We start from the raw sequence: 16,829 nt of genomic DNA, 5'->3' as shown, positions 1-16,829 counted from the left end.
GTCCAACCACAAAAAAGGCTACCAAAACGCAGTCCTTTCGTCGCCCGGGGCGCCAGCAAGATCAAGCTGCTTCCTATCAGAGATCTCCAGGTCAGTATTCCCCCCGCTTTCGTTCCCAAAGTAGGAACTCCAGGGGTAGAGGTTTTCGCTTCCAAAGGGGAGCTTCTTCTAACAGGGCCTCAAAAAAACCTAGATGGTAATCTTTCCTCTATTCCCATAGGGGGTCGCCTAGCTCATTTCGCCTCAAATTGGCGTCTCACCTCCAAGGACCCCTGGGTCATTGACACTGTTCAAACTGGCCTTCTTTTAGAATTTATTTCTCCTCCCCCCAAACGTTTTATTTCCTGCCCTGCTCCCAGGTCCTCCTCAGATTGTAACCGTATGGAGGAGGCCATTTCTCATCTATTGTCCATCAGAGCCATTCAACCGGTTCCTTCCGGTCAGAAGGGCCTAGGGTTTTACTCCATTTTATTTATGGTTCCAAAATCCTCCGGAGGTTGGAGAGCTATTTTGGATTTAAAGAAACTAAACCTATTCATCAAATATAGGAAGTTTAAAATGCACTCCTTATCTTCTATTTTGGCCGCCATTCACTCCGGAGATTTCATGGTCTCCTTAGACCTCACTGAGGCCTACCTTCACATTCCTATAGCCAAATGCCACAGGAAGTTTTTACGTTTTTCCTTTCAAGGCAGGCATTTCCAGTATAGGGCGATGCCATTTGGCCTTTCCTCGGCCCCTCGGGTCTTTACAAAGCTCTTGGGGTCCCTGGCGGCCTATATCCGGGCGTCTCCCATTCACATTTTATGTTATCTTGATGATATTTTGATTCATGGGAACTCCCTAGAGAAAGTGAAAACAGACCTTTCTGTCACCATGTCAGTCCTTCAGGACCATGGTTTTTCCATCAACTTTGAAAAAAGTCACCTCCAACCTTCCACATCCATTTCTCACCTGGGTTCCATTATCAATTCAGAATCTTCCCAGGTTTTTCTCTCTCCCGAGAGAAAACTCAGTATAGGGGAGTTAATTTCTAACATTTTATCTAATTCTTCAGTATCCATAGTAACTCTGTCTTCCCTTTTGGGGAAGATGGTGTCATGCATAGGCATCATTCCCTGGGCTCGCCTTCATGCTAGGGAACTCCAGTGGCTCCTATTACCCTTTCAGAGATCGGGGCACAGCAACTCAAATCGGCGCATTGTCATCCCGCCAAGTGTTCGCAGATCCTTCAAGTGGTGGAAGTCTCCGGCCATGGACAAAGGATCCCCGTTCAGATGCCCGGATCAATTTGTCATCACCACAGATGCCAGTCTATCGGGATGGGGCGCCCACGCCCAGGGGATGATAGCCCAGGGCACGTGGTCCCCGGAGGAAGCTTCCAGGCCAATCAATTGGCTAGAGTTAAGAGCCGTTTCCCTGGCTCTGAAGCATTTCTCTCCTCGCATTCCCAACCGACACGTTCTCATTCTCACCGACAACATTGCCACAAAAAGCCATATCTGCAGACAGGGGGGCACGAGATCCAAAGCTCTCATGAGGGAGGCCCTCAAGTTAGGCCTTTGGGCGGAAAAACATCTTCGGTCGCTCCTAGCCGACCACATCTCGGGGAGCCTCAACGTCCAGGCGGACTGGCTATCTCGAGCAACGATAGACCCAGGAGAGTGGAACCTCCATCAGGACCTGTTCCATCAAATCAGCCTCAGATTCGGCCTACCAGTCCTGGATCTCTTCGCGACCAATGCGAACGCCCAACTCCCTCGCTTCTTTTCCAGATTTCCATCCCCGGGAGCGGAAGCAATCAATGCCCTCCGGAGTCCATGGCCTCCAGGCCTACTCTACGCATTTCCTCCAATTCCAATTCTCCCGGACGTGATTCACAAGGTTCTCACCGAGAGGGCCCGAGTAATCTTAATCGCCCCTCATTGGCCCCGCCGGCCCTGGTTCGCGGATCTCCAACAGCTGTCCGTCCAGGACCCTTGGCGACTCCCCGTTTCGGGGGATATGCTGCGGCAGGGGGCCTCATTCCATCCAGACCCGGAGTGGTTCCACCTCACCGCCTGGCTGTTATCAGGAGAGACTTAGAACTGCGTGGTCATGACCCCGATTCAGTGGAGGTCATTTTAAAGGCCAGAAGGGGTTCGACCAATCGAATCTACGACCACACGTGGTCCAAGTTTCACCAGTGGTGTCTACAGGAAGGTTTCTCTCCTCTGTGCCTCCCCATACACAGAATTATTTCCTTCCTTATGCAAGGCTTCCATAAAGGACTTTCCACCAGCACCCTCCGGCGTCATCTGGCAGCCATTTCATCTGTCCTAGGGGGTCCCCGCAGACAGCCTCTCCGATCCTTCCCTGAAGTTCAGGAATTCCTCAAGGGCATAGCCAACCTCAGACCTTCCAAGGTCCACAGGTATCCATCCTGGGATTTGCCACGGGTTCTCCATTCCCTCACGCAGGCACCATACGAACCCCTAAAATCGGCGTCCCTCAGGTACCTATCCTTTAAGGTAGCATTCCTGGTGGCTATTACCTCTGCCCGACGCATTTCGGAGCTGGCTGCCCTCTCAATCAGGCAGGACCTTTGTCAATTCCATCAGGACAAGGTAGTCTTGCGACTGGACCCCACCTTCTTACCCAAGGTCAGTTCCATGTTCCACAGATCTCAGGATATTGTCCTACCTTCCTTCTGCCTCCAACGAGACCATCCCTTGGCAATTAGATGGCACACCCTGGATCTCATCAGAGCGCTGAGAATCTATATCCAACGCACAGGACCCTTTCGAAGGTCAGAAGCACTTTTCATAGCCTATCATCCCAGAGTCATGGGGGCCAAAGTGTCTTCAACAGTAATAGGCCGTTGGATCAGAGGGACTATATCTAAGGCCTATGAGTCGGCCTCCCTCTCAGTTCCAAGGAACATCACAGCGCATTCCACCAGGAGCGCAGCCACCTCGGCCGCTTGGGCGACTCAAGCCCCGTTGGAGGAGGTCTGCAAAGCAGCCACTTGGGCCTCGCCAAATTCCTTCATCAGGCACTACAAGATTGATTCTTACGCTTCAGCGGACGCTGCCTTCGGCAGAAGGGTACTCCAATCCGTTATCTCACACGATAGCAATCTAATCCCACCCTAGGGACCATCTATTGGGTATGTCCCATGTGACTGCTGGACCCGCTCCTTCAGTACGGAGAATAGGCGTTGATTGCTTACCTGAACGCCTCTTCTCGTACGGTGAGCGGGTACAGCAGTCACTTCCCGCCCTTGTATGTGTCTTTTTTACCTTTCTATAATTCTTTTTCCTCTAACAATAAGAGTTGAACACTACAGAGCTTCACAACTGAGCCTAGTCTATGGATTCGCGAATTCTGGGGAAGGGGCGGATCCGGCAAGCTTTTTTAATACTAGGCTCAGTTCCACCGGATTGGACATGAGCAACCCATGTGACTGCTGTACCCGCTCACCGTACGAGAAGAGGCGTTCAGGTAAGCAATCAACGCCTATTCTTTAATTTTTTTTTAAAGTATCTACATTTATTGCTTAGATGAACTCCTTATGAACTTTCTGCATAAAATAGAAAAAATTAACTTTTGATTTATGTTTTTGATGATTAGACAGGTTAGTTTATAGAAAATAAAGAGCCACAATGTAACAAAAAAGCCTTAAAAACATGGCTTTGCTGGCAGGCCTAGGGTTGTTGAGCGATATACTTTGTTCTGGCCAGTAATAATGAATGAGAGATGTATGAATGTTTTTAACATTGGGGGTTTATTATTTGTATTTTTACTATTGTATTTTTATTGCTGTACGCCTTGGGTCTATTAGGAGAAGAGCGAGCTATACATGTATATGTATATATTAATAAAGGTACTATCAAGATTATTAAGTTGAAGGTTAATGTCCTGATTGTAGTTCAGTTGATTTGTCATATCTGATTTCTCTCATTCAGCTTTGTGAATCTTGTGAATCTTTGTGGTCTAGACCAGCGTTTCCCAACCGCTGTGCCGCGGCACACTAGTGTGCCGCGAGACAAGGTCAGGTGTGCCGCCAAGTTCCGCTTCCCAAACCGGAAGTTGAGTGTCCCGGCTTCCTTCTTCACACCTTCATTTTCGCGCCTTTCTTCTTCGTGCCTTCCTTCTTTGCAGCAGGTGAGCTTGGGACTCGGGATGGCAATAGCAGCGGCTGAGGCTTTCACTTGTGGCATCAGGAGTGCTAATAGCGGCGGCGGCAGGCAATAGCGGGGAGGCGCGGCTCCTGCAAGTGGGAGCTTCAGCCCTGGAGCCCCCTCGCGCCCATGGCTTCTCGTCGATGCCTCTGCCTGCCCGATCCGCGGGAGTGCTAATAGCGGCGGCAGACAGGAACCCCCTCCCCCCGCTATTCCCCCCGCCGCCGCTATTAGCACTCCTGCGGATCGGGCAGGCAGAGGCATCGACGAGAAGCCATGGGCGCGAGGGGGCTCCAGGGCTGAGGCTTCCACTTGTGGCTGTCCCCGCCCGCCCGATCCTTCCTTCTCTCCGGCTTTTTTGGGGTGCGGCTTCTTCCACAGTGGTGGCTGCAGCGGCGCTGGCGATCCGGCCGCTAGCCGCTCCAAGTGCTGTGGGAACGCCCACCCCTCTCACAGTCCCGTCCCGGGCTGTCAGTAAAGGGGCTGCTTCCCATCCCCCTGCCAGCTTGCTCGGAACATTCAAACTAAGGAAAACCTTCGCCGGCCTCCACAGAGAAGAAAGGAAGAGAGAGAATGAGAGAGAGCAACAGAGAGAGAGAGAGAAAGAACAAGAGAGAGAAAGAAAGTAAGAGAGAACAAGAGAGAGAGACTAAGAGAGAGAGAAAGAAAAGAGAGAGAGAGAGAAAATAAGAGAATGAGAGAGAGCAACAGAGAGAGAGAAAGAACAAGAAAAAGCACGAGAGAAGAAAAGCAAGAGAGAAAAAGAGAGATAGCAAGAGATACTGAAAGAAAGCAAGACAGAGAGAGAGAAAAAGAAAGCAAGAGAGACAGATAGGAAGAGGAAAGGAGAGAGAGAAATGAGAACAAAAAGGGGAGAAAAAAGGAGAAATGAGAAAATGATTGAGGCAGAGAATGAGAGGAGAGAGAAACAAGAGAGAGAGAGAGGTGATTCTTGAAGCATATGGTAAAAAGCACCCAAATAATAAGAAAAAAACCCCAGCCCTCACCTGTTTTAGAAAAGAATAAAAGAGAATAAAACCCCAGCCCTCACCTGGTTTTGGAAATGGTTTGAGTACACACACACATATAAGAGGTGGGGGGGAGAGCCAGAAATGAGACAGTAGTATAAATTTGAGGAGGGATGATTGATGATTGACTGTATTTATAAGGGGATGTTACATGGGAGTGGGTAAAATGAGGACCCAGATTGTGGGGGCAATATGCTGGCTCTGTTAAAAAGTGCTATTGCTAACATGTTGTAAGCCGCCCTGAGTCTAAGGAGAAGGGGGCATAAAAATTGAATAAATAAATAAATAAATAATATTTACTGTCTTTTTGTGTCATTTTGGTTGGTGGTGTGCCCCAGGATTTTGTAAATGTAAAAAGGGTGCCGCGGCTCAAAAAAGGTTGAAAATCACTGGTCTAGACTAAGGTATGAATTAGAACACAGTTGTGTTGGATTAGAGGCTTTTAACATGATCTCATCTTTTTTGCCCTTGATATGTGTCTGAAAGTTCCTGTCATACAGAATGGCATTTAGTGTATCGAGTCAAATTATGTATTTCGGTGATTACCTAGTTTAAAAAAGGCATAGATGCTACAGGGTGTAACATTAAGCAAGGCATCTTTTCACAGATTCAATGAACGCTTGCTATTTATGTTCAATTGTTTACAGATTCAAAATAAGAATAGAATATGGCAGGTGCAGATGTTTACATATCCTGCCAATCAAACTTTTGTAACACCTTTGGCAAAAATAGCAGCTCTAAACTGCCAGCTAAAAAGTCTTTTTGTTTCTAGAATTTTTGTTCCCACTCTTTCTCGCAAAACACTTGTAGCTGAGAAACAGTTTGATATATGCACTATATATTTGATATCTGTCCACAGATTTAAATAATATTCAAGTCTGGAAACAGTGAAATCCATTCCAAATCTTTAATCTTCCCTTCCTATAAGACTTTTTTGGAGGTATGTTTCTAATCATTGTCTTGTTGAAATATACAACCTCTTTTCAGCTAACAGTTGTACAAAAACATACAATTAGACAAAGAGTGCCAAAAATTTTTTTGCTTGCAGCTATAATTTGAAACAGAGTTGTTAAGACGCACAATGAACAGCTGGCTCTATATTTTGGGGGTTTGTGCTGGGTTTTATGCTTTAATGCTGGGAAAACATTTGCTTAAGAGCCTTAGAGATAAAAGGGGGAAATACATAATTATATATTAAAATATTTTATTTATATATTTTTATTGTTCAAAGTCTCCCCAAAGGGATGAAAACAGATATTGATCTTGTCAGACATACGGAGGGCAGTGATTAATAATGCATAATTTTGCTTGTGTCTGTATAAGGTACATCAATAAAGTAAATTGTATGAAACACTTGACCTTTTTCAGGATCAAGGGGAGAGCCAAATGAATAATTCAAACTTCATCTCAATCTGGAAGGTGTAAATTTGATGCACTCTACCATACTGAATAGATCTCAGCTTTGGTACCTGCCATTCTACAGTTGTTAATAAGAACATCATTTGCAAATATATCAGCAGACTTTTAAATCAGACTTTTAAATTAATGAATGCTGGCTTTTTAAATTTGACTGCTTTGCTTGATACTTAAATGTATCTCAGAGTTCATGGGCCCTATTTACGTATTCAGTCAAATTAAATGATGGCCAAAAGCAATGATAAGAATATGCACACAATGTTCCATTCTCCTTCCTACTCCAATCCCAATGTTTCTTGTCTTGAAATAAACATGCAGAAGAAGTTGCAAATAATTAGGTCATGCTTGCAACAGAGCAACTCTGTCACCTTTATATTTCCCAACAACAGACCTGACTGTCCTCTGCTCTGTAAAGAGATTTCAAAGTTTCACCCACACCAATAAAACTATCCTTCTCAGCCACGCGGAAACTGTTTTCAACAAATCACAGCAAAGAAAAACACTGGTTTATGCATTTATGAAATGCAAAGAATTTGGGAGAATTTGAGAAAAGCAAGGAGCTCTTGGTATTTGAGCAATCCTAATGCAAAGAATTAATTAACAATTAAAAATCTGTCCTTCCGCCTAACCTTCCATCCATCTTTAAGAGTAATTTGTGAATTGATGGACTTTATTTTCAACTCTGCCATACAAAATCACTGTATGGTTGCAGATATAATGTTGTTTTGAATTTTAAGGTGTGTGTGTGTGTTTTTAAAGGATATATTTTTCTTTTGAAAAGTCAGTGATTGTGATAGAAATGGTCCTCTTTGCTTCTCTGACCCAGATTGAGCAAGTCGGTCTATAAAACAGCTCCCCACAGAGAAACATGGCTCATCAAAAAGGGAATGGCATTTAAACCACTGCAATCTAGAGGAAAATGTAGAAGAGAATGGTACAACTGGGAAATTTCAGAAATGTGTAGGCAACATTGCCACCAAGCTTCTAAGATTTTTGAGAAAAAAATAAACTTTTAATATTTCACAAGATAACATTGTATGAAAGGAAAAATTGATAGAGAAAATTGTAGGCTACACGTTCATTGTATTCATACATGCATATTACTGTGTATTTAAATTTCAAAAGTCTGAAAGATATTACTATATCCATATGTAAGCATTTGTCTGCTGAGGGACAGGGCCAAACTATATTTGAAAACTTTGGAGTACATACAGAATTTTCCTGCACGTCCAGATGTTGAGCTATGCAACTGCAAATAGGCTTGGATGAACCTTCTTATATAATTACATACAATTGGAAATCCTAGTGTAACCAGAGAAAAGCTAGTATTGAGCTTATATGACAAACTGACTTAATGAAATAATTGTTCAGTTAAAATAATATATTAATTAGCAGCAATTAACATTGTAAGTAGTATGATAAGACTGCTGCTTCTGCAATAACCAATACTCAAAAATGTGTTGCCTATGATCCCCAAAGTAGCATTGTCTTTCTCTCCAGATGTGTGTCTAATCACCATTCAGTGATATTCAGTTTGCATCATTGTTATTTGTAGCACTGATTTCCATAACTGAGCCTATACACTAAGGGAATAAATAATGCTTTAAATGTTAAATCAGATCTTTTTTCTGTCCCACAACTGCACCTTGTCAAAACGAAACTAAATTATGGAAGAAGGGAAAATATTTTTTCTGTCCCTGTATTATAATTAGTTATTATATTATTTATTTGCTTCTCTGGGTTAAAAAAATAACATTTTCCTTCCAAATTAGAACATTCCAAACTGGGTGGGATTTATTTATTTATTTATCCAGAAGGACTCAGGGCGGCTTACAACAAAACTATAGGTACAAAATAAGTAGATACAAAACAGTAAAAGAAGTCAAACATTATTTAAGGTTAAAACAATGGATGGGTCAATGTCCTAAGTTGCTAAACAAAAGTATCCTATTTTCTGGTGCATAAGTGACATAATATTGTGCATAAACACATAAGTGACTTATGTGTTTATGCACAAGATTACATGTGTGTTGAATCGTGAACTTTTGTGAAATCATTACTGTACAAGTAATTTTATATCTGCTCCATTGTTTTTGTAGCTTATCTGTTATCTGTATGTTTCTCCAGAATTTTATCCAATAATTAACATTTTCTTTTTGTCATAAAACATGTTGCTTTCTATTTCAGTAGAGATCATATTTGGCAGGTTATGAAACTAATTAAATGGGTCTAACCATATTGGCTAGACAGGAAAATTAAAAAAAAAACCCATCCTAAAAGAACAATGGTAAATCACTTCTATACCTCTGCCAAGAAAGCTGTGTGGAAGAACCTTTCCCTTCCCCCCATAAAACTGTTGTAACAGTAAGAGAAAACGGGGTGAAAAGCTATAGTATATTTCACAGGAATACTTGATTTTTGAATTATATACCTAATTAAGAGTCGTGTACTCACAATCATCTATATCGTACACGTACACATACAGAGTGGAAGAGGGAGGAGAAGAGAACTGAGAAGATACATAAAATTGTTAAAAGTTACATCTTGGATAGTAAAATAATTTACTACCTAAGTAAATGGAGTGGAGAGAGAGAAAAATACTTGGCAGCAATAAATGTGAAAAAGAACTGAGTGAACACAAGCTAAACAAGTGCGATAAAGGGACAAAACATCAGAGAAACTGAATATGTACAGCCATAGGACAGAAAACAAAGGAACGACATTTAAACTTATTAAGGGTGTGAGTAAAGTTGTAGAAAGAAGTATTTTCAATAGCTAGCAAAAATTGAGAACATAGGGCATAACGTCAAATAACAGAAATAAAGTTCAAAAGTAATGTTAGAATTACTTTACAGAAAGAGTGATGGAAGGTTGGGACCAACTTCCAGTGTAGGTAGTGGGTCATGAATAACTGAGTTAAAACATGGTTGGGATAAGCACATGTCCATCATCTGACAAATTAAAAAATAAATAAAATTATAAAAATAATAATAATAAATTAATTAATTAATTAAAAAGAAAACAAACAAAAAACCCAAAAGGATAAAGGTTTGCAGTCAGAGTTTCCCTTCTCTTAGTGGTTGACCAGAACATCTTTCATGTCTTGCCATGCTCTTAGCGTACCACATTGCTTGCAGAGACAGCCTTCATGATCGTTGACCTATTCTAGTAGATTACACCTGCTCAGTCTGCCAGAATCTGTCTGTACATGCTTGGGATAGACAACTCTGTATCTCGCCTAAGGTCAATGACCCATTGGCTACTTTCATTATACAGTGGAACCCCGACATAAGAGCTGCTCTACTTAAGAGCAACTCGAGATAAGAGCTGGGAGGGGAGAGATATTTTTGTTCTACTTACAAGCCCAAATTCGAGATACAAGCGCCAAGGAGCTGTCTCCTGAAGCCAAACGCTAACTTCCGCGTTCGGCTTCAGGAGACAGCTGCGAAGCGGCGCGCGTGTTTTAAAAGGTTGCAGCCGGCCTGGGGGGCTCGGGGGGGTGCTTGCAGCTTTCTTTCTTGCTCTTTTTCTTTCTCTCTTTTACCTTCCCTTCCTCTATTTCTTCTTTTCTTTCTCCTTCCCACCTTCTTCCCTCCCTCCCTCCCTTCACTCATTCCTCTCTTACTCTCCCCTTTCATAAGTTTCCTTGCTTCCTTCCTCTGTTCCTGTCCCTTCCCCCTTTCTTTCTTTCTTTCTTTCTTTCTTTCTTTCTTTCTTGCTCTTTTTCTTTCTCTCTTTTACCTTCCCTTCCTCTATTTCTTCTTTTCTTTCTCCTTCCAACCTTCTTCCCTCCCTCCCTCCCTTCACTCATTCCTCTCTTACTCTCCCCTTTCATAAGTTTCCTTGCTTCCTTCCTCTGTTCCTGTCCCTTCCCTCTTTCCTTCCTTCCTTCCCACCCTCTGTCCATTCATTCATCCATTCTTCTCTTGATCGCTTAAAGCCGGTCCCTGGTGCAAAAAGGGTTGGGGACCTCTGTCCTACAGGATTGGGTGGCAGAGAAGTTGAACATATGTAAATTTAAAAGTTTAAGAAAGTTTACAAGTTAAGTGAAAGAAACTTCATTATTCATTTATATGTACATGTACATTTCTTCCTTAAAAACATGTCTTTCTGCATAATTTAGACTAACTTTGTGAGTTTTTTGAGGGCTGGAACCAATTAAAATTATTTACATTAATTCCTATGGGGAAAAGTCGTTCGAGATAAGAGCTGCTCGACTTAAGAGCCCAGGTCCGGAACGAATTAAACTCGTATCTCGAGGTACCACTGTATATACATTGCAGTTGCATTTATGCTGTTTTTATTGTTTTGGGTGAGCCACCAAGTTATTTTTTAAGGTGGGTATCCATGCAGGTTTTTAAACAAATAAATAAATTCCAAACTAGGGGTTTTGCTATAACCTAAGAAGTACCTCTTTCTGGTTGATACAAAATAAAAATCTCAAGACTACCAAGAGGCCTTCTAATTGAGATTCAAAATGATCAGGTAGATATTAGTGGAATAGGGCAGTCTCTTGGATATCATGATCTCAATTATTCAAAAGCCAAATCTTAAACCTCACATGGTGCAGTTGGTTCAATAATAGTGCTACACAGTGGGTAGGAAATGCACCATATAAAGGCAACACTGCTATTACATTTTGTACTCTCTGTACCTTCTGGATCACAGGAAAGGACAACTCCAAATAAAGCACATTCTGATAATTAAGATGTTCAGTGTCCTGAGATGTCTGTAGCTGGAACACCAATGAAAGCTAAACACACAGCAGAAAAGTACTCTGTATTCATCTAAAATAGCATCCATACTAATTGTAATGGAATGGTTTTGGGGAATGATGGGAAGAGATGCTACCTTAGAAAACAATCAGGCAAGAAGAGGAGATGCTTCCAAGAAATCAGTGAAAGAAACTTAGGATGTGACCCCTCCTAATGGATTTAGATATTACAAATAATGGAAGAAATACTGTCAGACTTGCCACATTTTCTTAATGTAGCCTTAGAATAAAATAGAATTAATTCGTCAACTCGTGTTTCCTGTCTGGTTTAACTAGAAGGGTTGATACTAATCTAGGGCCTGTGTAACTTTCCCTATGTATATTGAATGGAGACACATAGTTATGAGTGTTTTCCCTGGAGTGTTGTGTTTTCTGTCAAATTTGTTTTTCGTAACTTCATAAAAACCTACATAACATTTAGGGCTGACACATAATTTCCATCCCATCCTAATGTTTCTCTTTTACTAGTATCATGTACATAAATATCATTATATCTTTGTATACTACCAATATGTACTGTACTTGATTTCTGACAGTCTCAAAATGGGTGAACAGTGCAGTCAGGCGGTAGGGAAAGCAAGTAGGATGCTTGGCTGCATAGCTAGAGGTATAACAAGCAGGAAGAGGGAGATTATGATCCCGCTATATAGAATGCTGGTGAGACCACATTTGGAATACTGTGTTCAGTTCTGGAGACCTCACCTACAAAAAGATATTGACAAAATTGAACGGGTCCAAAGACGGGCTACAAGAATGGTGGAAGGTCTTAAGCATAAAACGTATCAGGAAAGACTTAATGAACTCAATCTGTATAGTCTGGAGGACAGAAGGAAAAGGGGAGACATGATCGAAACATTTAAATATATTAAAGGGTTAAATAAGGTCCAGGAGGGAAGTGTTTTTAATAGGAAAGTGAACACAAGAACAAGGGGACACAATCTGAAGTTAGTTGGGGGAAAGATCAAAAGCAACATGAGAAAATATTATTTTACTGAAAGAGTAGTAGATCCTTGGAACAAACTTCCAGCAGACGTGGTAGATAAATCCACAGTAACTGAATTTAAACATGCCTGGGATAAACATATATCCATCCTAAGATAAAATACAGAAAAAGTATAAGGGCAGACTAGATGGACCATGAGGTCTTTTTCTGCCGTCAGACTTCTATGTTTCTATGACAAACCAAACCAAACAAATAAATAAATGTCCAGCTCTTGAAGAAAAGAAGAAGTGTTAAAATTTCACAAAAACACATTTGAGAGTTAATGGCTAAAGGTGTTGGGAGTAATCACCACTCCTTTTAATGTTTCCTTTTGATATCCACTAGACTGGTAAAAATCTGTTCTTGCTTTGTATTTAATCTTGGTTTTCAATTATTAGGGAGGACATTGTAGCAATTCTGGTACAATAGTTGGCAAAACATTAACTACTGAGCGGTTGCCTACAATGGATCTGAAAGAGCTTTATGTGTCTAGAACATTTTGACATTTTAACTGTCCCGTTCTGTCCCAAAATGCTGAAAGTGCAGTGTGTACCATTTCATATCTTTCTCCCAATAATGAAATGTTTCCTCTTGTTTTTTTTCTTTAAGCATATTAAAGCTCTGTATAGATCTTAAGGATTTGCATGTAGATTAAAATGTTTGAACATTTAACCCAATAACCGTAAAAATATTAAGTTGATACATTCAATTTGCACACCCAAGATATACAGTGTTTGGGTGAGAATTATCCAAGCCAGTCAGCCATATGTTCTTACAAAAGCAACCATCAATAGCAGAATTTTATTTTTATTCTTTTTTTTGTAAAAGCTTAAAAAAAACATTTTCTTTTGTATGTGTGTGTGGGGTCAAGTTTTAAAATATGGTTCAGGTATTGAATGTTTTTTGTCTCTGATACTCATGAATTTGCTTTAGAGATATTTAAGAAATAAATGTCTTTCAAGTGAACAAAATCTGTTTATTATCTGCTATGTCAGAGAGAAAGTGTCATTTCTGTTTACTTCAGAATCTCAGTGGAATGTCACATTGCATGGAAAAGGTTCTTTTAGAAGTTCAATTGCATTTTAGTTTCTTTTTCCTAAATGGGAACAAATATAACATTTAAAGGTCAGGCATCTCAGTCCAGCTGCAGAAAGTATTGTATTTTAAGTCTTCAAGGGATTTCTATCTTTGTTGAAATTCCTGATCACTTAGAGGGGTCCCCCCTCCCTGATTTAAATTAAATAAATTAATTATAAGTGTATTGCTCCAAGAAATCCCAGCGTCCGATTAGGTCCAACAGAGTTGGCCTTCTCCAGGTCCCATCGATCAGACAATGTCATCTGGCGGGACCTAGGGCCTTCTCTGTGGCGGCCCCAGCCCTCTAGAATCAACTCTCCATAGATTCGCACTGCCCCCACCCTCCTTGCCTTTCGCAAGAGCCTTAAGACCCATCTATGTCGCCAGGCATGGGGCAGTTAGATCATTCCCCCCTCTCTGACCATTAAATGTTATGTGTGGCTGTGATTGAGTTAATTGACTGCTTGTTAATGTAATGGGTTTTTAGCTTAGAGTTTTTAACTATTAGATTTGTACACATATTGTTTTTGTATTGTATTCTGTGAGCTGCCCCGAGACCTCGGAGAAGAGCAGCATACAAGTCTAATTATTATTGTTGTTGTTGTTATTATTATTATTATTAATTATTATTAATAACAATAATAATAAATAATAAATCCACTATTTTTTATAAATAACTGAACGTGCCTAATATTTATTCTTAGCTTATTTTCCCTACTTTCCTCCCGTAGCAATAGATTTCTTCGGCTATAATCAGTTCATACATATATGCATTTATTTAAAAGATTCTATTTTAAAAGTGACATTATCTATTTACTATTATCTATTTATTATTAATGAAGACAAGAAATGAAAATGTTGACATATGTTTATGTTTTATTTTCAGCTGAACCTCTACCTTTAATGGATCTGTGTCGAAGATCAATCCGCTTTGCTCTTGGACGAGAACGCCTGCATGATATAGAAACTCTACCTTTGCCTCAATCTTTAAAAAATTATTTACAGTATCAGTAATATGATTCTAGAGCTCTAAATGGTAGAAATTGTTTACATCAGAATATAAATCTTCATGGTGAATATTTTGAGTGCTATTTAATTATTTTTTACATTTTAAAAAATAAACCATAGCAGAGGATTATGGAGACTACTAAGAAATGTGAAAATGTTGAATTGATTTAGTTCTTTCAGTAGAATAATTATTGCCTATACTGTTACACAACCTCATTATGCAGAATCCAAAGCTTGTTTTCACAGGTAAGAGCCAAATGTGATATGTGTGTTAGGTTAGACCTAATGTTGGATGTGTGCCTGGTGTGCAAGAGATGCAAATACAACTCCCCAAACCAGTGTTCATGAAAGAAGAATATTATTTTATATAGATCAGAGTATCAGCATGTGAAATAATCCCTGTTTGCTGATTTTTCAAAATTCCGTAACTTAATAAGCCAAATAATTAGGGTTCTTACAACATCACTTATGATGCAAAATTCCCTACTCATGCAATCTGTTTATTCTCATTTTGAAAGGAAAATGTTCCAGGGAACACATCACATCTAGTGTGGACCATAGGAAGACACTGGGGATCTTTCTGCACATGGAACAGAGAAGCCTCATTTGTATTGCAAGATTGTGGCCTCTTACATTTAGGTGCTCAGATTTTTCAGAAAATAATTTAATTGGTATTCTATATCATCTGCCATATTTTAACTTACTTCGCTGAACAATAATAGTCGATCTTGTTTTCCAAAGCAACTCAGCTCAGTCTACAAATTAGTTAAGTCAGTTGATTTTCTTCAATTGTTTTTGGTTTCATTTCTTCGGTAGTATGAAATTTGGTTAAATTAGTCATTTCCAGCTTAACCAGTTTTTATTCAGGTATTCTGGTTCTGACCTATATTAATTTGTCAAATATCATGCTACCTTTTTATTCATGACCACATTATTATTATTATTTACTTTTTGAGTTCCAAATACCAGGTTTCCTGTAATGTGCCTATGGCATAAGAGGGCTTTAATCCATGCACACATTGAAAAGTTCAAGAACTCAAAAGCTAGCCAGGCCCTCTGCCATAATTGTGTGCCAGCTCCCCATGTGAATATCCAAGGCCTTGATGAGTGTGCCCTTATGCTTTTACTCAAACATTTCCGTGCATATATTTATGTGAATACCTCATTCTCTGAAATTTTTATCTATTTCCAACCATGCCAAATTGGCAAAATACAAGTTACTATGGCATATGTTGTAGTGTATATTATGAACTTCTCTGTAATAGAGAAATACATAATATACACTGCAACATATTTTATTGCTTGCCACTCCCCTCCTGCAGACCCCATGCATTCTACCAGTCATCCCTCAGAGAGGCAGCACATGATTGCATAAACAGGAAAACGTAGCCTATAAATGTCTTATAAACTTGCAAAGGACAATAATATGTAACTTTATTCAGTTTGGTTTATCTTTTCATACATTGAGTATGACATTTTGAATTTCTCTCCAGAATAGAGTTAATTTTTTTTTTTTGTTCTTACAATACATCTTTTTCTCCTATGCTTAAAATGTGTCTTCATTTGTCAGGATCGACTTATTTTTAAGGGAACTGCTTTTGTTTGTCATTTGTTTTCTGCTACATTCACACTTCTTTGCCTGATCATGATCTAGTTTTTAACTGGAAGTTGTTGTAATGGCAGGATATCAAATGTTGATTGAACTGCCTTCAGCATATTTTAATGTGAATTCACCGAAGAATGAAGATATTTCTAATAAACTCTACTGTCCAAATGACTACTAGTGTATTATGTTTCCTTCCTTATCTAGTCTAAGTTACTTGCATGCTTATTATAATAAACCACTTAGTAGTTATTTTTTTCTCTATCTCACCATTTTTGTTAAAATATCTTTCATACATATGCTTTCCCATGGGAGAAAAATGAGTAGAACTAGAAAAAAGTCAATTTATAGAAAGAAAATATATTACAAAATATCTATGGCACACAGTCACTTCAGTTGCTTCAGTTTTAAAGTTTGTTTATTAGTAAAGTCTGTCTACTCCCTTGGTTCAATTTTGGCTTCATCCTATTTTCATTGGCAGAGTTCTCTGTGTCAACTACGCACTTCTAGTGCCTTTCATGATACAGGTTGCACTACATTATCAGAATAGAGTTGACTGATAGTTGAGGCTGTATTACTTTACTTCCCATGCTTATTAAATATGCATTGTTTCTCAAGCACAAGTTTTATTTTCATGTCAGTTTGCAAATTTAAAAAAGATGTTCATCTTTTTTTCTTGTGAACAGAAAAGCTTTGTTTTTTTTACCTACAATTTTTCTATGTTTTCCTATACAAAGCAAAACAATTATACAGTTGTGGATATTTTTTGATCTGAGAA

At 39.8% G+C, this 16,829-nt stretch overlaps 1 protein-coding gene across 4 annotated transcripts in view; it reads left to right on the top strand.

Annotated features, from left to right (window-relative positions):
- Positions 1-16,225, top strand: part of SPSB4 (splA/ryanodine receptor domain and SOCS box containing 4) — a 196,196-nt gene extending 179,971 nt beyond the window's left edge. For all 4 annotated transcript variants that reach the window (XM_070754073.1, XM_070754070.1, XM_070754072.1 and 1 more), the window contains exon 3: positions 14,327-16,225. In XM_070754073.1, the coding sequence (XP_070610174.1) occupies positions 14,327-14,454 (128 nt within the window). In that variant the 3' untranslated portion in view covers positions 14,455-16,225. The remainder of the gene's footprint in view (positions 1-14,326) is intronic.
- The last annotated feature ends 604 nt before the right edge of the window (positions 16,226-16,829 follow it).

The sequence above is a fragment of the Erythrolamprus reginae genome, chromosome 5 (assembly GCF_031021105.1).
Source record: "Erythrolamprus reginae isolate rEryReg1 chromosome 5, rEryReg1.hap1, whole genome shotgun sequence".
NCBI lineage: Eukaryota > Metazoa > Chordata > Lepidosauria > Squamata > Dipsadidae > Erythrolamprus > Erythrolamprus reginae.
This window is presented reverse-complemented; position numbering and strand designations above follow the sequence as displayed.